At 51.0% G+C, this 23838-nt stretch overlaps 1 protein-coding gene and 1 long non-coding RNA gene across 4 annotated transcripts in view; one reads left to right on the top strand and one right to left on the bottom strand.

The window, feature by feature from the left end:
• Positions 1-2298: 2298 nt before the first annotated feature.
• The window catches only part of TTLL11 (tubulin tyrosine ligase like 11), a 225520-nt gene continuing 203980 nt past the window's right edge, over positions 2299-23838 (bottom strand). For all 3 annotated transcript variants that reach the window (XM_032306850.1, XM_032306851.1, XM_032306852.1), the window contains one exon: positions 2299-4084. In XM_032306850.1, coding sequence (XP_032162741.1) covers positions 3792-4084 — 293 coding nt within the window. In that variant the 3' untranslated portion in view covers positions 2299-3791. The remainder of the gene's footprint in view (positions 4085-23838) is intronic.
• Positions 7386-23164, top strand: LOC116570157. The gene is made up of 3 exons (XR_004277298.1): positions 7386-7626; positions 18992-19082; positions 21100-23164. It is a non-coding gene; the product is annotated as an uncharacterized LOC116570157 (long non-coding RNA).

Below are 23838 nucleotides of genomic sequence, written 5' to 3'. Positions count from 1 at the left end.
CCAAAGGTCTGGGCTCTAACCCAAACCAGTCCTAGCACCACCCCCCACCCCCCCCAACATGCCCCAAGCATCTACATTCATGTGGGGATTATCTCTGAGCTCACCAACCCCACACGGACAGACAGACGGATGGATGGACGGACGCAGGCGGCTGCACAGGTGAAGAAATGGCCCCACTCAAGGGAGGAGCTGTAGGGTGTGTCATCCAGCCCGGCGAGCCTTAGTCTCTGAGGTCAAAAGAGGGGGTGCTGATGGGTGGGGGACACAGCCCAGACCTGAACCCAGGACAAAGGTGACAAGGCACAAAGGAAAGATGGTCCAGGGTCAGAGGAAGCCATTGTCTGCTCAGGTTCATGGGACAGAGGTGGCCCTCGGGAGCCAAACAGCCAGCTGGGGACACGGAGGGGTTCGGTGGATCCCTTGGCAGGGTTTAAAAATCCGTGATTCTTAAGGGTACGCATAGGCTCGGGTGGGGGAGGGGAGCACCGTAATGCGCTCCTCCCCTGGGACTCGCTGAACATTGGCATCAACTCAACCAGCACCACAGGGCAAACATGATAACAGAACTTTCCAGATTCTCCCAAGTAGACGGAGAGAACAGTTCATTCTGCTGGGGGTATTGCAGTGGGACGTTTGAGCTGGACCTTGAAGATAAGTAAGTATCCATCAGACGGAGGGAGGCCATCCAGGCATGGGGAACAGCTTGCAAAAATTGGGGAGAGCCCGGAGCGGGTCCTCTTCCTGGGCCCGGAGCCATGGTGGCCGGAAACAGCACGTTCTCTTCCCGGGGACGGGGCGGGGGGTTGGGGGGCAACAACAGATGGCGAGTGCCCCAGGAGCATGGGGGCCAGGACCCGGACCAGGCCAGGCCGAGGCTGCCCCCTGGTGTGTGGGGGCCCGGATGGAAGGGAAGGAAGGGGAGGGATTATGAGCGGCCTTGAACACTGGGTTACGGAGCAGAGGCTTAATCTGGACAGATGACAGCTGATTGAATTAGGGGATTGAGTGGTGAGCTCTGGGGCTCTCTGAGTTCCTTCGGGGCCACTGGGGATGGAGGACGGAGGGTGAGCTGAACAGGGAGAGAGGCGGGAGGAGATGAAGTCCAAGCTGGGGAGAGTGGACAGGGACCCCCAGGAGAAACAAGAGGGCCCTTGTTGGGGGATGGAGGCTTCTGTCTCCGGGACGCTCTGTCCCTGCACCTGGGATGCGGCTCGATAAGGGGTGCTTGCTAACAGCCCCGCTGGCTCCCTTGCGCCTTCAGAAGCACCGCGAGTGGGCTCCACACTGGCCAGGCTGTGGGGACAGAGCTCCTGGCTGTGACAGCGGAGAGGCCACGCACGTCTCGTCGGAGGAGGGAGGGAGGGAGCAGGACGGCCCGTGTGGAAGAGGAAGGGCGCTGGCCGAGCCACCGGCCGCAGCAACACAGGCGTGGCCCCGTGGTGTCCCCCAGGCAGAGCTCAGAGAGCCTGGTCTTCACCATTCACTGAACCCACTCTGGAGTGTGGGCCCTTCGGGGACTTTGGCTGGTGTGTGTGTGTGAGACTCAGCAGGAAAGGGAGGAAGGGGCACTAGGGGAGAAGAGGGCCAGCGGATGGATCCTGAGGGCCGGATCCTGGAAATGGGGTAACACAGGGCACAGCTCAGGGGGCTCAGCTTCTCATGGGACATCTCTGGACCCCGGCTCCCCAGCTCTGGCTCTTCTTTTTAGGAGAAAGGGGACATCTGTCTTTGCTCTCATGTCAGCTGCACCCGGCAACACCGCTGGCCAGTTGTCCAAGGTGGGGGTGTCCCCTGGGCCCCAAGGAGGTGGGGTAGTCTATCATTCTCCAGTAAGGGAGCAGCCTCTAATCCCTCCTGCTCAGCAGCATTGAGAAAGAAGCGCCCTGTCTGTCGCATACTGGCCTCATTTCACTGCGGGGTGCAGGGCTCCAGGTGCTGGCCGCAGGTGGGGCTCCTTTGAGAAAGTGATCTGGGGGTCCTGGGCAGAGCCACCCGCCTGCAGATGATGTGCAAAGGTGGGGGACAGGACATTCCTCCCTGTGAGAACTGACATTTTCAAATCACCCCAAACCATGCCACTCGAATTCAACCTATTGACCTCACCCCCAATCCAATGTGCTTGGTTGATTTGGACCTGAAAACTGCACTCCATTTTGGCAAGTGATTACTTTCTGAAAACAAAGTCAGAGCTTTGTTGCAAAGCCTCTGTGCTGCTCCCAGCTGCTAACAAGTGTGAGAGACACGTTCATTTGGGTCTTTCCCGGGGAAGCCCATTTGCTCCAGAAGCAACAGGGACTGAAGAACGGGCCTGGGGTCATCCCAGATGGCTTCCCTCACAGCGCCACTCAGGAACACGGATGGTCCTGGCCCAGACCACCAGACTGCAGGAGAGGGGACAGGGCCCTGGGAGACCCCGGGCTGCCCCGGAGCAGTTGCGGGGGGTTGGGGGGGTTGGAGCTGGCGTCACGCTCACACAGGGACATAAAGGAAATGGGGCTCTGGGATGGACCAACAGAATTGGACCAAGCTGACACTACAGATGACCCCCACCCCCGACCTTTCTTTTCCCATCTGAAAATGGGAACAGCAGTAGGAAACTACCCAAGGTGATTGGGGAGTCAGGCTGATGTCTGTCCCTGAACAGGGGCATTCAGTAGCCTCAGCCTCCTCCTGCCCCTCCCAACTTAGGCCTCTTGTCCTGCTGTCTGTTTGGGAAAACAAAGTCATTACAGGTGGCTCTGGTCGACAAATAGCCCAGAGTGAGCTCTGCAGGACTTGGTTTTCCAAAATGCCACCTTTGGAGGCCTCTGAGTCTTCCCTTCTGAGAAGGGCTTTGCCTGGGGACACAGAAGGAGACAAGGGAAGGGTCTTGTGGAAGGGAGCGTGTGGGCCCTCCTCTCCCTCATGCCGCGCCCACCACCTGAGCCTCGGACATCATGCTCCTGCTCTCGCTGGTCCTCCCCAGGGTCTTCTGTCCTCCACCCACCCAGGGCCCTCTGGCAGCACCTGCCGTCCACCAGCTGGCCATGCCCTATCTGTGCAGGGTGGGCCATCAGAAGCCATGTGACCGCCGGACACCGGCTTTGGAATCAAGTTCAAACAAAATCAAACAAAATGACCTCCGAGGCTCCCGTCAGCTCTAAGACTCTCAGAGCCTTCCTTAGTTACTCCTTGGTTAATTATTTCATAATTAACAACAAAGCGAACACTGCAGGAACAGGCAAGCTAAAGGAATAGACGAGGCCGATCTGTTCACGGCACCCATGAAGCACATGATTGGGGACAGGAGAGCCGCGTCTGCCCGCGTGCCAGCGCCACTTGGTTCTCACAGCTCGCTGGGAGGAAATGAACATGATGTCCCTGGGACTGAACAGTTCTCTCGGAGGCCCCGGCACCGCACCACCCCCCGGCCCCCCGCCGGGCCGGCTTCCTCAGGGTCTCATGCCATGGCTCAGGCTGGGGGTCCCGGCTGCCCTGTGCCCCCAGCACAACAGTTCTGCCTGGTTGTTGCTTCCTGTGAGCCCAGAATAGACGCTGCCATCTGTCACATTGGGGATGTCATATGTCCACCGATGACTCACGAATCATTGGGCCACCAAGAGGAAGGCGGGCGTGGAATCATTCGCCTCTCCAAGCGCGGCTGAGCGGCATGTGGAGATGAGAAGGGGCAGAGGAGGGGCTCTCTCGCAGGGGCTCTCTGCAGCCAGCCTCCCCTCTCTGCGGGCCAGAAGCCCAGAAGGTTCTCTTCAGCCCAGAGGGGCTCATTCTCCATCTGCAGCAATGAGGGGCCCTCAGGACAGCGCGTGTCTGGAGTTGGAGACCTTGTGGGCGCTGTTTGTGCAGGCCGGGGGGGTGCCTTGTGCCAGCGGGGCCGAGGCGGCGGCCTCCTGGGGGGTGCCGCTGTCTGGGGCCCGGCCCCCCGACGTGCCACTCCGGCCGCACACCAGGCGCTTCTCGTCCAGGAGGGAGAGGTGGTACTCGCACAGGTCGACCAGCGAGGCCACCTGCTCGTGGAGAGGCAGCATCTTGAACTTCCGCTGAGCCAGGTAAAAGAAAGCCTCCACAAAGCCCTGCAAGCACATGCCTGTGGACAAAGAGAGCAGCGGTGAGCAGGGCAAGGCCCCACGGCACCCGCCAGGCCGCCTCCCCCCGTCCCCCGCCCCCCCCCCACTTCCCTTCTGGAAACTTCAGCTTTGGGGTTCAACTCCCAGAGCGCCTACCCTGTGCCGGGCACAGCCGGGCCTTCACCACCATCTGCAGATTCAAGCCCCTCATCAGTCCTCTGAGGTAGGCTTAATTCACACGGTTTGACAGACAGGGAAACTGAGTCTCAGAGAAGTGGAGCTGGCTGGGCCACGTCACGTGGGTGGAACCGGCGGAGCTGGGATTTCAACCCTGGCCTGAAGCCTTATTCCTCCGCACCGCCCTCACATGTCTGCTTTAAAACCCAGTCCCTGAGTTTTCTAACAGTCAAGAAAGTTACGGAGAGAAACCTGAAGGTTTTAGCTCTTGACAGAGGTGCTGGTTTCGTGGGTGCCTTGTCAAAACTTAGCCATTTTTACCTTAAAATGTGTGCATTTTGCTGTATGTAGATTTCATCTCAAAGAGTAAAATAAACCTGACCCCCTTCTCTCTACCCAAAATGGTATTCTAGACAGCGGTCCGGCCACGTCCCTGAAACGTTCTCCTCTGACTTTGCCTCCCAAGTTCCTACTCGTCCTTGGGACCTGAGCTCAAAAATCTCCAGCTCGGTAAAACTCGCCTTGATCCCCGGATTAGATGTGGCCCCTGGCACCGGCTTCCTGCATTTTCCTTCGCAGCACCGACCGCGCCGTCTTTCGTGTTTGTGCGGTCGGTTCTTCAACCATCTCTATCTTCCCTGCTGGGCTGTGAGCTCCAGCTCGACACTCGTCCCCTGGCACCAGACCCTGGGGGCTCCAGATAGAATGTGTACACGAGGGCATGAATGGATGGACAAATGAGTTTGCGGTAGGTACTCTACTGACCTTGCCACTCACGACACCTTTTTGAGATCAGTGTTCTTACGTCCCACTTTACAGATGAGGAAACTAACATTCAGAGAACATCAGGTCATGAATGTTCCACCCTGAACGTTCATGTAGGCCAGATAACAGTGACCTTGGGAATTCAAACTTTGACTCTCGATTCTTTTTTTTCTTTTCTTTCCTTTTTTTTTTTTTTTTTTTTTTAAGATTTTACTTATTCAAGATAGAGAGCAAGAGAGAGCACAAATGGCAGGAAGGAGCAGAATCCCTCCTGAGCAGGGAGCTCAACGTGGGGCTCAATCCCAGGACCCTGGGATCATGCATGACCTGAGCCAAAGGCAGACGCTTAACCGACTGAGCCATCCAGGCGCCCCTTAACTGTCACTTCTTTTAACTAAGTTGCACTGCATGAAAAGTTCTGAGTCTTTTCAATGTCCAAGTGAAAATGAACCCCACGATTCAAAGTCATGGGATTCCTGGGCTCCTCAGGGCAGGTGATGCTCAGTATTGTAGAGGAGGCCGGCTTCACCCCTGCGAATCCATACCTTCCCAATGGCCTTGCTTCCCGGCTCACCACGTTACTCAGGCTGCTGTCCTCGGGGAGAAGCCTGGCCTGGAGTCTGTAAATCCTGGATTATATATGGACCCTGGGATCTGAGAGCTCTTTTCGTGTTGGGAACTGGCGCTGAGCAAAGAAGCTGTTTCTTTGTCTCCTTCCAAGTCCATCAAAGCTTTTTTGCTCAGCTTTTCTGGACTCCAGATGCTCTGCCAGTGCCCTGCTCTGTTTGGCTCTGATGGGAGATGCTGATAAAGGGAACAGTAACCCTGGTGTAAAACCCTTTTAATGTAAACAGAGGCCTGGTACAGACAGAGATGCAGGGCCAAGGGGGGCTCCATCTGCATCAAGAGACCGATATTTCTGGGGCGCCTGGGTGGCTCATTTGGTCGGGCATCCAACTCTTGATTTTGGCTTGGGTTCTGACCTTGGGGTCAGGGGATTGAGCCCTGCGTTGGGCCCTGCACTCAGCAAGGAGTCTGCTCCAGACTCTCTCCCCCATCCCTCTGTCTTCCCCTGGCATGTGTGCACACTCTCTTTCTTTTCCTTTTTCTCTCTCTCCTAAATAAATGAATCTTTAAAAAAAAAAAAAAAACCAAGAGAAAGAGAGATATGGATGTTTCCTAATCACCGATAATGGGCCAGGCTCTCCTAGATTGTGTGCATGCGTGGGCATTTGTGCCAGCACGGGCGTTTGTCACCGGCAGTGGGAGGGACAGACCCGAGCAGGCTGGCAGAGGCTGGGATCCAGAGCCAGAGAGACCCAGCACAGCCCCAGCCCCCAGCAGCAGAAGTGTGTGATCTCACCCGCACTACTCAAAGTGTGGTCGGCAGACGGGCGCCCAGTCCAGGGACTGTGTGTCCCTGGTCCCTGACAAGATAAGGAGCCTGGGCCAGAATATAAATCACCCTCCTCATCACTCACATTGTTTAGCTCAGCTGGCAGTACTTTGTAGCAAGTCTTTCTCTGTAAAGGAAGCAGCGGGCGTTTACATTCTGGCTCAAGCCTCTTGTCCAGGACGAGAAGGAACAGTGGGTGGACTGCGGCTCCAAGCAGCCCTGGTCTACGGCCCTTCTCAGCTTTACCTGCATGAGCTTGTCAAAATGCAGATTCCGGGGTGGGGCCCGAGACTCTGCATTCCTAACAAGCTTCCTGGCAGTGCCCGTGCTGGAGTAGCGAGCACTGAGCACCTTTTACTCAACAAATAGTTGTTTCCTTCCCTTAATTAAGTGCATAAGGCTGTGATTAAAGCTGTAATGCCCAGGGAAAAAGAAAGATAATACAAGGGTTTTTTTTGGGGGGGGGAAGTATTGTGGCTAAATCATCTGGAAGAAAACATTCTACAATGAGAAATGAGATTTCATGCGTTCTACTTGGTTTTCTTTATGCTTGTCTACATTTCCTGATTTTCTATAGGAAACACATACCTTATTTTGTTTTTTATGTGGAATCTTAAAAAAAAAAAAAAAAAACCACCAAACGAACAAACAAACAAAAAGTGAACCAGACCTATAAATACAGAGAACGAACTGATGATTGCCAGACACGGTAGGGGGGCGGCGGCGGTGGACGAAACGGGTGAAGGGGAGATACAGGCTTCCCATTATGGAATCAATACCTCATGTACCCAGTTGTAAAATATGCAACGGGAAATTCCAGAGGGCAGAAAGAGGCGGCAAAGCAGCGGCAGCCACTTTTAATCGTGAACCCTTTGCTACTATTGGAATTTGAAGTTAAGTGCACATATGACTTTGAAGAAAAGGCAGAGTGCCAGCTTCCTGCATACATGTTGTACTTTGATAAAGGTTATATACATGCAGGGAAAACAGAAGCGGAAGGGAAGGGCGCTGCACACTATTGACTCTGGCAGGAGTCAAGCTGGCTGTGCCAGGCGCTCAGATCCCGAGTATGACTCCCATCGTGCAGATGCGGAAACAGAGGCCCCGAGAGACGAAATAACTTGCCCTCCAGCCCCATGCTGGTACGTAACTGGGATTTGAACCCAGGTCTCATGCACTGCTGATTCTGCATCTGATTCCTGCAATAAGGAATGCGCAAAGCAGGTAGGGCTCTGATGGGCAGAGCTGAGCTGGGAGCAGTGGCTTGGCTGGGAACAGGGAGGTGGGGCATGTGGCCTAGTAAGAACCCAGGGTGCGTGCAGCAGGACAGGTGGAGAAGGGCGCAGCTGGACGAGACTGGGAAGGGCTGGAAGGCTGGGGGACGAGCCAGTTGTGGAGTTCCAGGCCTAGAACAGTCTGAGCATATCCTCCAGTCAAGGGGTGTGTGTGTCCTATTTTGTTACAGCGATAGAAACATCATGGGATTTGCTTGTTTGTCTTAATTCCTCAAATGAAATCATGTGTGTGTGTAGAGGGGGTGGCTTGGAGCCCTGCCCTCCCAGATCGTCCTCAGCAGAAACGATTCATCTAAGGGAATCTTGGCTCTTCATACCCAGCCGAGCACCAGCCCTCCTGTTGCTCTAAAAGCCTCGTCTGGCACCTGCATTTTACAGAAGAGGGGGCCAGGAAGTGAGGCCCAAGTCAGAGCCTTGTGACTGGCAGGAGCGGGACTAGATCCCAGGTCTCCTGACCTCAAACCGCCCCACCACGACCAGCATAAGAAAGCGAGGCCGACACTTCTCAGGCCAGGGACTGGGGACAAGGGCTGAGAGCCCCGCATTGTCTGCTCAACCCTACTGAGTGTGTCTGAGGGCGTCTGAAGGCCAGGGAGGCTTGGGAAGAGGGACGCCCCACACTATACACCACGAGGACACGGGTGGCTGGCTCTCCCCCGCAGCCAGGCTGAGGGGCTGTAGGTTTGAGTTTGATAGGACGTGGTTCTTGCATCTCATTTCATCCAGTGGCCCAGGAAGTGGTGGCCAGACCCGGGTCAATATTCCCTGTGCTGGAGAGAATGGAAAGTGCTTAAGTCTCTGCGGGCTGGGGGTGGGGGGAAGAGGGAGGAGGAAATGTACTGGAGATAATCCAAGTTACCTTCGGTGGTGGGGGGGTGGCGGTCTCTCCTGCCTTTTCCAGTGGACAGTCCCCATGTTCTCTCTGGGGCTTTCCTCTTCCTTCTTACTATTTATTATAAAATACAGTGCCAGTGCCAGCAGAAAGCATAGGAAAGCTCACAAATGTCCTCCCCTCTAGAAACTTAAGTGTCCTTGACGACTGACCTTCTCTCCACTCTCTTTGTCTATGGAAGATGGGCTTTCACTCAATTGTAATATACATGTACAGAATCTTGTACCTATTATGGCTTAAAATGATGGCATAAATATTTTTGTATGTTGCTATGCAGGCTTCATAACATTATTTTAATAGTTGCATAATAATATTCCATCAAATCTTGCTGTGCATACCATGTCACCATCCCCCCCACCACAAGACGCTGAAACTGGTTCTATTTTCTTCACTATTTTTGAGAAGTAGATCAGAAGCACTTGGTACATCACTGTTTTTATTTCTGATTCGTGTATTCTCTTGCAATGAAACCCTAGGAATCTGGGTTGTTTGCTTTTTATGTTAAGTCTGGTTTGGGTAATTAATTTCATATTGAAAATACTTAAACCTTATAGAGTCCTCCAACGGACCAAGCACATGAATGGGTAGTTCGCTTAGGTTAGCAAGTAAGAGAGAAAACATCCAGTCCCCACCCAAGCCACAGAACTCTATTGCTCATCCATTAACCAAAATGCAAAATAACAATAATGGGAAGTTAGTGGTGAAATTGCCATGGATGGTTGAAAAGCAGTTTGGCAAAAGTTTTAAGAGCCATTCAAGTATTTCAAAATATTCCTTCCGAGGGAAAACAAAATGTACACAGTGGTATTCATCATCAACTCACTTATACTAACAGTGTGTGTTGGGGGGTGGGGTGGTACTAGACTTCTAGGGTCTTTTTGTATGCTTCTTTCTACTTTTCTGTATTTCCCAGATAAGATAATGCATATTCATTGTTGATAAAAATTAGAAAATAATTTATATTATAAACAATGAACCTTGGAACACTGAAAAAATATAATAAAGTTTAAAGAAATAAAATAAAATAAAAAAATACCCCAATCCAGCCTCTAAGTTCTGGAGGTCTGTGATGCTTGCCTTGACCCATCGCCAGATGGAGTCAACGGCCTTTCCTCGGGGCTTCTCCTTGTTCCTTGCTCTATATTGGGACAAATCCCTGGGGGTGAGGCTGTCTCCCCAGTGGGACTGTGTTCTCCTGGAGGCAGGGACGTTGCCCCAGTCTTCTCTACATCCTTAGTGCCCAGTACAGCCCGGCACGCAGCAGGCACTGAAAATGGTCCATTCTGTCTACTTGAATAGACTGAACTTTTTAAGCAATCTTGCGAGGCAGGTGTAACTGTGCCCATCTTCCAGCTGAGGACGGCAGGGTAAGGCAAGCAGCAAAGGGAAAGATACCTATGAAAGCTCTTCTCTTAGACAATGTGCAGATTTGTGAGCCAAAGATGATCCAGACTGGTGGCTCTAGGAGGACTTGTGAAAATACAGGCTTCAAGCCTCACCCTAGGAGTTCCTGCTTCTGAAGTTCTGAGAATTTGCGCTTCGACCACGTTCCCAGGTGGTTTTGAGGGTGCTGGTCCAGAAACCCCACTTCGAGAACTCGTCCCTTCCCCCTCATTCTCCCTCCCACTGCTGAGTCTGTCTGCACACATTCCGCTCTGAAAACCCATCTGGAAAAAGTGGCCTATCAGCAAAAGGACCTGCCCCCGAACTTTGAGAAGCTTGACTTTGGGCTAAAAATGTCTGCATTTTAAGACAATCTCATCGAGTTATTTTTAAAATCAAATGATGGAGCTGAAAAACCATGAAATTTTTCCAGCTTGGCTTTGTTCCTCTCTTGGTTTCTGAGAAACCGCATATCCCTGGTTTCTCCCGGCATCAACACTGACCACGAAGTGGGGCAGAACTCCACTGCCCTCTGCAAGGCCTGCCCTTCTCTAGCTGTACCGAGGGGCATGAGACTGGAAGGGTTTACAGGCCAGGCCACAGAAAGCCCTGTAGACCATGGTCAGACTCTAGGTTCCATGTTGAGGAAGATGGGAAGCCACTGGGGAGACAGGAAAGGAAGTGGGCATTGTGGCTGCTGTGTTGAGACCAGGAGGAGGGGCCCAAGTGAAGAGATAGCAAGGAGATCCCTTGGGGGCTACTGCACTGGTCCAAGCGAACGCTGCTGGCAGCTTGGACCAGGGTGGGAGTGGCGGAGGAGGTGAGGACAGAGCCTGAGGGCAGTGATGTGGAAGTCAGGTGCCCTTAGGAAGGAGGGCCTCTCACACCAGAGGAGGACTGGCCTTCCCCTCAAGGCCTGTGGTTTTCAAACATTTTTAACATAAAATAACCTGGGGACCTTGCCTGAAATCCAGGTTCCTGTTCCCATTTCTTGGGGATTGTGTATGGGCCACGAGGCCCCTGAAACTGCACTGGTAACTACAGTGTGAGTAATTCTGCACCATGGGTGATCAGGCAACTCTGGATCACACGCTCCATCTTGGCCATCCCCTTAAAGGCTCTCGAGGAGGCAGTGGAGTAAAGAAGTGAAGTGTGTGGTCTCTGAGAAGCCTAGTACCGGGCTAGCCCTGCTGTGGGCATTCGAGAACCACGGGGGAGGCCCAGAACAAACTTCGTTCTCTGAAACCCCACTGCCCACCCCTTGTCGCCCTCTTCGTCTGCTTGGACTGCCGTATACCGCATCTGCTGGAGCCTGGGCGGCTTAAACAGCATAGACTGAGGCTTCTCACAGTTTGGAGGCTGACAGTCCAAGTTCAGGCTGCCAGCAGGTTTGAGCTCTGGTGAGAGCTCTTTTCCCGCGTGCAGACGGCTGCCTTCTCGCTGCGTCCTCGGATGGCCCCGAGAGAGAGCAAACTGGCTCTCCGGAGTCTCTTCGCATAAGGACACTAGTCCCTTTGGATCAGGGCCCTGTCCTTAGAACCTCCTTTAAACTCAGTTACTTCCTTAGAGGCCCTGGCGCCAAGTACAGTCACACTGGGGATTAGGGTCTCAACAATTCCGTAGGCTCCCAACTTCTCGGTTCTGCTACGGCTCCCCCAGCCCTTGGAGACACTCTTCCTCTACCACCACCCGAGCCTTAGGGATCACCTGAGCCATTGAGGAGAAATAGAAGAGACCTTCCCCCTCTTCCCTGCCCTGTCAGCTCCCTGAAAAACCTCTCGTGGCTCTCACTTGGAATTGGAGGTGTCTCTTTGCTAACTAACATCGCTGTAGTGACCTGTCACCGTAAATGCAGTGACAATGAACAACACTGGTTAATAATTACGGAGCCCTCATTAGGGGCCGGGCCCTGAATTAAAGGCTTCAAGCGCATTATTTAATCCCACAGGAGCCTTACGCAGCGGGTGTCCCTACCAATCCCATTTTACGCTCAAGAGATTTGTCAAAGTCACACAGCTGGAAGCTGGAAGGAATAGGGACTGTTCTCGAAACTTCTTTACTCCCTAGCTGCTTTGAGAGCCTTCAGATTCCTTCGGGTCCTTGAGAAGGCAGAGACGACGCCTGCCTGGCAGCGGCGGAGGCCCGGGCCCCACCCATCTCGGCCAGATGTCAGCAGGAGGGCGAAGATCTGCGGGTCCCTGCCAGTGCGCTTTGCCCACTTGCCTCCCGGGCCTGAAGATAAGCTGTTGAGTATTTTTTGCAACTTTATTTGGGTTGACGGGTGTCGCTGGAGAAAGCAGCCTTTGAAACATTCCGGATGTGGCCATATGCATGTCTCCCACCCAAACTGTCCCTTGCACATGGGGACGCAGCCCCTGACAGAACATAGTGTCATTCCGTCAGTCGGCGGGCGAGGGTGGGGTGGGCCCACGGGCTCCGTCTGGCCTCAAAAGACCTCTGGTCCCTCCTCCTAGGGAGGGGTCCTCACACACAGGACTTAATGCAAATGCTGGCGGCCGCGCTCCCACGATCCCAACCTCCATTCTGGGGCCCAAGGACGGAATCAGCAACACCTTGCCCGTTTACAGAGCATCTCCGTGTGTTCATCTGGTTCCCCAGGTCTTGTTCAGAAAAGGACGTTGCGACAGGCACGAGGAGTGCAGGCCCAGAGAGGCCAAGTGGCTCCCGCAGGTGGACAGGGCAGCGTTAAATCCATGCCTCCCTGAGGCTCAGACCCCCGGTGCTTGTCCTGCATCGCGCCTTCTTAACGTGACACTTACATATTCTTTTCCAGTTTACAGAACACGTTTGCGTCGACGATACAATCGACGATATAATTAAATCCAAATCGTTGCATACAGCCGGGGAGATTAACTCAGACTGAGTAGGAGATACTGTTTCCCTTTCAAAAACACCCGAGCTTCCTTGCTATAATTCCATTTCAAGGTACTGGTGTGCTGGGCGAGGCCAGCCACCTGCCCATTCCTTCTCTCTCCCCAGCCTTTCCATCTTTCTTATGACCCACCTAGAATAGATGTGTCTGTCTGATAGTGAAAGTCTAATGGTGGAAGTATACGGGCTTTCTGTGTGGAATCGTTGGTAGGAAATAAAGCTGAATGATCTGGACTGGAATGAGCTCAGCGATTCTCATCCGGGGGGTGGCATGCTCCCCACAAGGGCTGTCTGGGAAGCCTGCACCGGCTCCAAGGTTATGAATCACCAGAACCTTCCCTCCATTCTTGGGGCACCTTGCAGCCTGGTTCCCTGCCACGCAGGGTCTGCTGCCACACAATCCCCCTAGACGGGAGCGTGGTCTCTGCTGGCCAGGGCTGGGGTCTCAAAGGACTTCACATGGGGAGATGGAACGGGGGCATTTCCCACGAGACAGCATCGGGCTCATGGGACAGTGACTGGGGGTCAGATGCACTGGACTGGGTCCAGCTGTGCCGTGTACTCTCGGCCTCGTCTTCAGCAAGTGGCTTCACCTCTCCAAACCTCTGTTTCTGCATCTGTGAAGTTTGCCAAATGGCTTTTACAACGCACCGCCCAAAGGAAGCCCAACGGGGCACTTAGGAGCAGCAGTGCCAAAGTCTCAGGCTACGTCCCCACCTGGATTTCTGTGCCCACCCCACGTGTCCTGCCCTACTCTCATGACATTTCTTCATTTGCTCCTTTGGTGGCGGACAGCTGTCTGCTTGTGTCCACACTGCATGTCATGAGGCCAAGCTGTCTTCACCTCCACATCCAGCAGCCCTAGCGCAGGTGCTCAACAGTTGTTTGTGGAGTAAACGAGCAGACTGGCTGGGCTGGCAGGGAGGACAGGTCACGAAGGGGGTCAGGAGACGGGTTCTCAAAATGGTCTCTGCCCTGCGGGGCTTTGAAATAATCACCTCCCCTCTTCAGGCCTCAGTTTCCCCTTCTGCAACTGGGTGATGTCCTGGGACTCCAGAAGCACGGGGAGGGATGGTGGCTTCTGACCGTTTTAAAAAATGGTAGTGATAAAAATTATTTATTGGGGGCACCCTGCCTACTGGATGCACATGTGCGTTCTCCCTGAGCGCTCCTATAATCTCATGGCAAACCTGAGCGGTCCTGTCCCCTGCCCAGAGTCACACTGTTGGTCAGTGGTCTTTGTGGGGTTCCCACTACTGTTCTGCACTGCCTCTCCCCAAACCAGATGGAAACCTCCAGAAGGCCCGTCCTTTCGGAGAAGAAGGAGAGCACTGCCTCACTCCCACCGCTCCCCGCGGCGAACAGCTCGAGAACAGAATGGCACGCACCCAATCACTGTATTTACGCACTACAGCGGCGGCAAGTCACCATCACCTTTGTCCTTGTCTGGATGGAAAAATTAGTAAGTGTCAGGAATGAACCATAAATAGACCTTGCAGGAAAATCATTATCGCCAGGAGCCTGTGACACCCGAGTAACAAACACAACCAATGTCGAAAGCAGCTTCTCCATCATTTCGTCCGGCACAGGTCACACTGCTGGACGGTGCGGAGTGGCCCCAGGTCCCGCTCCAGTCCTAGCCAGGGTCACCCGACTCCACCGTGACAGACACAAGCCCCTGAGTCACTGGTGGGGAGGTGGGGCTACAGGACCCGGCTCCACTTTCTGCAACGCCATGGAACGGTTCCAGACATTTCTGGTGGGATTAACGGCTCCAGCAGAACCTTCTGAGGCCCAACACTCATTCCTCAGCAAGCGGTCAAAACCTCTGGCTTGGAAAGGATTTCAGAGCTAATGCAGTCTAGGCCCTTACAGGACAATGACACTCAAAATAATAAGAACTAGTAGGAGTCGTGCTTGGTATGTAGCAGGCACTGTGACGCGCTCCCTAGGGATATCTCTCCTTTCATCCTCAAGACAAAATCTGGGTAGTACACGCATTTATAACCCTTGGGCTGTTCAGCAGTGGGTTTGTTTTGTTTTGTTTTTTTGTTTTTTAAAAAACAATTTTGTAATTTATTTATTTGACAGAGAGAAATCACAAGTAGGCAGAGCAGCAGGCAGAGAGAGAGGAGGAAGCAGGTTCTCTGCTGAGCAGAGAGCCTGATGCAGGGTTCGATCCCAGGACCCTAGGATCATGACCTGAGTGGGAGGCAGAGGCTTAACCCACTGAGCCACCCAGGCGCCCCTGTTCACCAGTGTTTAATGACAGAGCAAATGCTTTTGTCTTGGGTTCTGTTTGTTAGCAAGGTGCCGTGGGCTTCTGGGGTGCGCCGAGGTACAGACGTCCAGGCAGAGTCCCACCGCCTGCAGCTGGGGTGGGGACTCACACCTGGGCTCTGTGAATCAGGTCGCATCAGCCCTACTCTGTGGGACTTGGGAGGGATCCCAAGTCCCACAGAAGCCCAATTGTTGCGGTACTTTCTATCTGCAGGTCCCTGGTGAGATTCCGAGCCACGGTTGTCCTCCCTGGCATTGCTTAAAATGGGCATCTGGCCCCCATTTGGTCTTCTCTAGAGGTGGGATGCGTACTATCTCCCAGGAGACCCCTTCTCACCATGCTGAAATGTGCCAAGCCCCCACAGATCACCCCTTTCAGAGAGCAAATCTAACTCTTTGTCCCCACGGCAGCCTGGCTCTAGGGTCATGTTTGCTGTCCAGAGCGGAGGGCAAAGTGAGTGAGCGTGTGTGTGTGTGTGTGTGTGTGTGTGCGTGCGCACGCATGCTGGGGAGCGGGTTGGGTCAGAACACAGAGGAAGCAGCAGAGAATTGCAGGAGAGGCAGGAAAGCCCGCGGAACACCTATGGGAGAGAGCTGGGTGGTGGGGAGTCCGTGCCTGGTCTCCCCCCACCCCCCAGTCCCCAGCACTTTCTTCCCTTCTCATGAACTGGGCCCAAAGGCCATCAAACACACTGGCCTCTGGCACTATTTAAAGGCTTGACATTGCAGCTCACCTTCCTAGCTCTGGTCCCAGATCAGCCGAACTGCTCACAGGGATGTTGTGTACCCGCCATGGTGGGCTTCCATCCCCTTCCCCTCTACTGGAACCTTTCCTGAGAAAAGCCTGGGTACCTTCCGTTCCCCTTCCTAGCTTCCTCTGGGCATCAGTCAGTGGGGATGCCTCCCTCCTTAAAGTGTGTTCTCCGTACTTCTCGGATGCCCCACTCTCTGGCTTTTCTTTGTATCCTTCTAGCAACTCCGGACTCAGGGGTCCAGTGTTCTGCTGGCTCTTCTCTGGCTCGTGGGTGTGAGGTCCTGCAGGGCTCTCTGCCTGGGCCCAGGGCTCTCTCTTCCTGTCATTCATTCCCTAGGCTTTAAATATCTGCCAGGAATCAATGCTCCAATCCCCAGCTCCAAGCCAGACTGCTCCTCTGCCACCCGGCTATCTCATTAGCATCTCAAAGAGCCTGTTCGAAATGGATCTCCCCGTCTTCCCTCTCCATCCTGCTTTGCCTTAAATTGTACCATTTCAATAAATACTATCTCCACCCACCTCACCGCTCAACCCAGAAGTCCGAGAGCCGTTTTGGAAACTCCTCTCCCACAGCTGCCGCCCCCTCCACCATCGCCAGCCACCCCCACCAAGGCCAGGCTCCCCTGGACTCCCAGCGACGTCCTCACTGGTCTCCCCGCTTCCAGCACTGCCCCTTCCAACACAGCCCCCAGAATGAACTTTCAGAAGCACGTACTCTGCTGTCATCTCCCCGAGAGCGTTCAGAGCAACAGCCGCTTCCTTCACCTGCTAGAAGCCGCAGCAAGACCTGGCCCCGCCCTCTTCTGCAGCCGCCCCACCCCCTCGCGCCAGAGCCCCCTCTCGGCCTGGGTGCACCCCCCACCCTCTGCCAGCTTCTGTTCCCTAGAACCGGCCGCACACTCTCCCACCTCAGAGCTTTTGTCATTCCTTGTTCCCTCTGCTGGAGCATTCTTTCCCTCAAGTCTTCACCCCCTCCTTAGAACTTTGACCTCAGCTGCGATGCTCTTACGGACAGATGTCCCTGAACCACCTCCTTTACATAAATTAGGTCTCCTCCGCTAGTCTCCTTGAAACTCAGTTATTTTATCTCACAGAGCTCAGCACATGGAAATACGGGCTTATTTCTGGGTTTCTATGTTTAATCTCTGTCTGCCTCCGCTACCAGACTGTCGGGGGGCATGAGGCCGGGGAGTCCTACGGGTCACCACACACGCGGTCACTAACGTTAGTAGACTAAGTGAATGCAATAGAGACGCGTAAGGCATGGCAAGAGTAGGTGTCCGGCGAATGCTAGTTCTCTCCTCCTCTCCGACCGCTTGGGCACGGACAGCATGCTGCCAGCACACACACGGGTCCATGTCAGTCAGGATCTGTCTCTTCTGTGCTGCTAGGTGACCTTGGCTCAGTCCCTTCACTTCTGGGAGCCTCAGTTTCTACCCACTCTGCCCAGCTCTTGTGGGGTTTCAGTGAGAGAATACAGATGTAAGGGGCCGGGCCTGGGCCGGGCACATGAGGACACCCCCAAATCTGAGCTTCTTTGTTTCTTGTCTCTAGGTGATCGGAGAGGCCAAGCCTGGCAGGCGAACCGTCTGCCATCCTGGAGGGCAGTGTTGGACTCTCCATCCATTGTATTTGTTTCCCAAGAATGGGCACTCTTGGGGGGGGGCAGGTCACGCTAACTCACCCACTGAAGGCAGCGCTCTTCCCTGTGCCCCATGTTTGCCCTCCAGTTAACAGGCTGCACCTTTTGGAATTTAAGGAAGACCGGAATCTGGAGCCTTGGGAGTGGGACGCCCCCTTGCCAGGAGGATCCAGCCTGGTCTTTAAGGGGAGACCCCTCTGCGGAACTCTGGGGAGCCAGCCTGTCACTGACAGGCAGATCAGTGTCAAAAACAAGATTGTGAAGTGGGTTTCAGCTTGACTCACATTAAGAATGTCACTTCGGAGCGCAAATGAGAGAGAAGAGAAATGCTCTTTTATGCGGGAGTTTATTTTTATCACTTTGTCAGAGAGAAATTGCAGCCCCGAGGGCACTGGAGCTGCACAGAATTACCCAAAACATTAACATGCAAATTGCCTTCTTTAGAGAAGGTAATTTTATTAGCGCAAGAAACATTTCTTTCACTGTACTCGTGCTCAGGAGCAGTGCTCAGGAGCAGTGCTGTCTGGGGACCAGTCGGGGCCACCACAAATGGAGGACTGGGGGGGAGTCCTGAACTGGGTTGAGGTTCTACTACCTGCTATACACCTACAGTGTCACAGCTGGTGCTATACACCTACAGTGTCATAGCTAGTTACCATGGGTGCGCCCAGTGTAGACAGCAAGTGACTTGCTAGAGATCATATAGTGTGAGTGGCAGAAGAGGCAGAGCTGAGGTCACGTGTCCTGTGTCTAGGTAACTGGGTGAGCGACAGGGAGCCATAAGGGTCGGGGAAGTGGCCACTCTGAAGTTAAAGAGCAGGGACATTCCATCTGTCTATTCGTTCCTTCATTTATTCACTTACTTACTCATCCTTTCAATAAGTTTTCACGGCCCTAAGCCCTGGGCCCTAGAGGCGAATCAGGCATGGGCTTGGCAACCACTGGGGCCAGGTGGAGAGGGATACAGATGTCTGCAAACCCCATCACGCAGGGGGAGTCCCTCTAGAGGGCTGTGCCGACAGGGGACAGAGCACAGGACTAAGCAGGGCTGGTTGGCGCGGAAGCAGGGAGACGGGCCTGGATGGAGGCTCTGCAAAGGAGGGTCAAGGGTAGGCATTGTCTAGATGGTCAAGGAAGGGAAGGCTGTTACAGGCAGGGAGAAAAGCAGGAGCAGAGGCTCGAACTGAAGCCTGCTGGTCTGTCTCAGAGTAGCCCGTGCAGCTGCTGCTGCATGGGGTATGTGGGAGGGGAGTGGAGCTCGGATGAGGGGCTAGGGTTGCAGGGGATGACGAGGAAGCTGGCCAGCAGACCCCGTAGGGCGGGTTCAGAACAGAGCCATGTTCCCCTGAGACTTCCGGAGGGAGGGAGGGTGTTCGCAAGGCCTGGAGTGCCAGAATGACAGAAGGTTGTATGAGGCTGCGCTTACATAAGGCTTCCTCCTCCCTTCACAGACGTGATCAGTGGGGAAGTGTGGGCAGAGACACCCACCTGCTACCAAGAAGAAAGCACCTCAGTCATGTAAGGTCTCGCGGAACAGTTCAGGTGCACACCCTTTCCCACCCTGCGTTGGTTGGCAGCTGCCTCCTAGGAGCATTGGGGCGGGGGGTGGGTTTGGGTGGGCGGGCACGGGGAACTGCTCCCCTGGCCCAGGAGCTGTCTTTAAGGGAAGCCAAAGGGAAAAGTGTCTATTTCAAGTAAGCAGAGAGCCATCGTGGAGACTCTGAGTGGGTATGCGTTATCTCAGGCTTTCTCAACCTCGATACTCTCCACATTTGGGGCTAAAAAATGCTTTGTTGGGGAATCTGTCCCATGTAATGCAGAATGTTAAGAAGCATCCTTGGCCTCTGCCCACTAGAGGCCAATAGCAACTTTCCTCCTTCCCTAGTTGTGATAACCAAAACCACCTCCAGACATGACCAAATGCCCTCAGGGCCATGGGAGGAGGTACAAAGTCAACCCCCCATTGAGAACCACTGGTCTACCTAGACCTCAGTGTAGACTTAATGAAGGCTGACACACTTGACCACTAGAAGTCCCAAATCTCCCAGTGAGATGCGGGGCAGCCCATGGGCATGCTGTCTGCCTTTCCCCTTCTCCCATGTGGCAAAGGATGGGGCAGAGTGTAGGTTTCATCGCACGTCATATATTGGCCATCTCAAAAATAAATGTGGAACTTAATTCCTAGAAGGATCTAGGAAAAAGAGCAAGGTAGTGAGCCAATGGATGGCAGGTGGCTCTCCTATTAACTTACCAGAGTCTCAGAGTCCCTAGGATTCAGGGTCTCACCTGTAAAGCAAAGGTGTTGGAATAAGTGATCTCTCGGGCATTTCTAGTTTTAAACACTATGATTCTATGGCAGTAAACACAAATTGGAGGATGCTACCAGTGAATACGGAAGCTGGCCCCATGTGAGAGATGGGGGATCTTGGGCTGGATAAGGCTCTATCTTGGCTAACTTGGTCATTTTCTTGGCTAGAGACAGAGACTGGTCAGGCAGATCATGAGACTCTCATTTCATTCTCAGGTTAAATGACCAAGTCCAGATTTCACCAAGAATTCATGGAAAATCTTGAAAAGGCCTATATATTAAATATTTCTGGAATGCTTAGGATTGGTAGTTCCTCAAAAACCATTAGAATTAGAAGACAAAGAATTTTGGCTCTGCCACTCATTATCTGAGTGACCCTGGGCACATTACTTAACCTCTCTGAGCCTCGGGTCTCTTCTCTATAACTTGGAATAGAAAGAGTAACTTTCCAGATTGATGTGAAAAGTATAAAATGTATATAGAGGACTTCAAGCTTCAGCACTGACACAGAAAGAGCTTGGAAGTCATCACTCCCATCCTCACAATAAGAAAAAAAGATGAGCAAACTGAAAACCAATGACTTTCCTTATGTCCGTCAGAAAATTGAGGTCACAGGGCAAAGTGCCATCCTGAAAATGGGACAGACATGTGAAAACAGAGAATCACAGCCAAGGTCAGCTTACCAGGAGCAGTGGCTGCTGGAGACAGTAACTGGTAGGAATGCTTCATTGGTGATTGAGGAATTGCTAGAGGCTGAGTGTGGCACCCTGTCTTAGGGGTCCTCCACACTTCTGTGGGTTTTATCCCCAGAGACCCACTGGGTTCTCAAAGTGGTGATTGGAGAAAAACTCCACATGCTTCTGGCACAATGTGTGTGTGGGGAAGTAATCTTTTTGAAATATGCTCTGAGTGTTCTCTATAAAATAATACTGACCTTAAAGGAGACTAGTTTCCCAGAGGCTTATCTGACCCGAGGGAAGGGCATTTATACAACTCCAACCCTTTCAGCTTTCCTCTCTCACAGAAGGGTAGGAAAAAAAAAGCCTAAGAAACACTTCTGGATGTCACAGTCCAGAGACTCAAGCCCACTAAGAAATTGAGATTTAATCACAAGATTAGCAAATGCTCTATCTCTCCAGTACCTTCCCGCTGCATCAAAAAGGCTCCAATGTAAGAACACTGGATAACAATTGACAGCTCCAAGACCAAGACTCTGTTCAAGAAGGATTTTTTTTTTTTTTTTTTTTTTAGGAAATCCCAAGGGCCAGAGAAGGAGAAAATAAAACCAAGGAAAATAAAGCTTCTAGCACCTACAGCTACAGCAAACCTTAGAACCCAGCTTCTAGTTGGGTTAATATAAAGCTTCACACTGACAGCTGCATTACCTCAGTTCCTATTACCTGATCTACCATGTCTGGCTTTAAACAAAAAATTCTGAGATCTGCCAAAAGACAAGAAAAAAAAAATGTGTCTGTAGAGACAAAGCAAGCATCACAAGTAGACACAGCTATGACACAATGTTGGAATCATGCAATGGAGAATTAAAAATAATGATGATTAACATGTTAAGGGCTCTAATGGAGAAAGTAAACAACATTCTAGAACAGATGGGTAACATAAGGAGAGAGAGGGAAAATCTAAGAAAGAATTAAAAAAAGTTGGAAATAAAAAACACCAAAACAGAAATAAAGAATGCCCCTGGTGGACTCATCTGTAGACCAGACAGAGCCGAGGAAAGAATCAGTGAGCCTGAAGACATGTCAATAGAAATGTCACAAACTAAAATGCAAAGAAAATGAATGAAGAAAAGGAGAATGTCCAGGAACAGTGTCTTTGATGACAGAGAAGAAATGGATATGTTTCTTGAAACATACAGCCTCCCAGGACTAAATCATTATGAAACAGAATTTCTGAGCAGACTGAGTACTAGTAAGGAGATTGAATCAGACATCAAAATCCTCCCAAGCAACAAAACTCTAGGGCCACATGGCTTCACTGGTGAATTCTACCAAATATGTAAAGAATTCATGCCAATAACTGCTTTAAATGTGAATGGTTTAAATAGGCCAATTAAAAGACAGGGATTGTTAGAATACATAAAAAACAAAATCCAATTCTATGTTGTTTATAAGAAACCCTCTTTGAACATAAAGACATAAATAAAAAGTGAAGGGAAAGAGAAAGATATGTCACTAACCAAAGAAAGTAGGAGTAGGTAAATTAATTTCAGATGAAGCAGGCTGCAGAACAGAGAAAATTATCAGGGATAAAGGTGGGCATTACATGATGATAAAGGGGTCAATTCTCCAAGAAGTCATAATGATCCTTAGAATGTATGTAGCTAAAAACAGAGTGTCAAAATATGTGAGGTAAAACAGATAGAATTGCAAGGGAAAATAGACAAATCTACTATTAAGTTGGAGATTTTAACACCCCTCTCTCAGTAATTGACAGATTCAGCAGGCAGAAAATTGGTAAGGATATAGTTGGATTGAACAGTACCATCAATCAACTGGATCTAATTGACGTGTAAAAAATACTTCATCTTACAAGAGCAGAATACACATTCTTTTCAGTTCTCATGGAGCATTCACAAAAATAGACTACATTCTGGGCCATTAAACACCTTGACAAATACAAAAGAACAGAAATCATGCAAAGCATGCTCTCAGACCACAGTGGTATTAAACCAAAAATTTGTAACAGAAAGATAGCTGGAAAGTCCCCAAATATTTGGAGATAAAATAGTACATGTCCAAACAACATATGGGTCCAAAAGGAAGTATCAAGAGAAATTTTAAAATATTTTAAACTCAATGAAAATAGAACTGACTGAATTCTATAGGGTGCAGTGAAAGCTGTGTTTAGAGGGAAATTTATAGCATTGAATGCACATATCAGAGAAAATAAAAGATCTAGAATGCACCTATTAGAGAAGATAAAAGATCTAGAATCAATCATCTAAGCTTCCACCTTGGGAAACTAGAAAAAGAAGAGCTAATTAAACCCAAAGTAAGCATATGAGAAGGAATAATAAAAATAAGAGCACAAATCAATGAAATTAAAAGAGGAAATTAATAGAAAAAGTCAATGAAACAAAATTTAGTCTGTGAAGACATCAATGAAATTGGTAAACCTTAGCCAGGCGAGAGGAAAAAAGGAGCAGATTACTAGACTACTAATTGGTAATTAATAATTACTAATATCAGAAATGAAAGAAGGGTAATCACTACTGATCCAATGGACATTAAAAAGGATAATAAAGGGGGGGCACCCAGGGGGATCAGCCAGTTAAGTATCCAACTCTTGCTTTCAGCTCAGGTCATGATCTTAGGTATGTGAGACTGAACCCTATGTTGGGCTCTGTGTGTGCTGTATTGGGTGCGGAGCCTGCTTAAAATTCTCTCTCTCTCTCTAAAAAAAAAAAAAAGGATAGTAAAGGAATATTATTAATAACTCTGCCTACAAATTTGGTAACTTAGATGAAGTGGACTAATTCCTCGAGAGACACAATTTACCATAACTCACGTAAAGAGAAACAGATAATCTGAATAGGATTATGTCTATTAAAGAAATCGAATCAATAATTAACAACCTTTCAAAAAAGAAAGCAGTAGTCCCTTATGGTTTCACTGGTGAATTCTACCAACCATTAAGAAAGAAATTATACTAATTCTCTACAATTTCTTCTGGGATATAAAAGCAGAGGGAAAACTGAAATACAGGCAAAAGATCTGAATGGACATTGCACCGAAGAAGGTGTAACAGAAAGCAAATAAGTAAATGGAAAGATACTCAATATCTTACGTCTTTTGGGAAATGCAAATGAAAACAATGAAATACCACTACTCTCCCAATTCTGTTTTATGAAACCAGCATTACCCTAATAATACATAATGGCATTATTAGAAAGGAAAACTATAGAATAATAGGTCTCATGAACATGAATACAAAAATCCTCAATAAAATTTTAGCAAATGAAACTTAATA

Source organism: Mustela erminea, chromosome 12 (assembly GCF_009829155.1).
Source record: "Mustela erminea isolate mMusErm1 chromosome 12, mMusErm1.Pri, whole genome shotgun sequence".
Classification (NCBI taxonomy): Eukaryota; Metazoa; Chordata; class Mammalia; order Carnivora; family Mustelidae; genus Mustela; species Mustela erminea.
The sequence above is the reverse complement of the archived record's forward strand: the minus strand, read 5'-3'. Positions and strand labels throughout refer to the sequence as shown.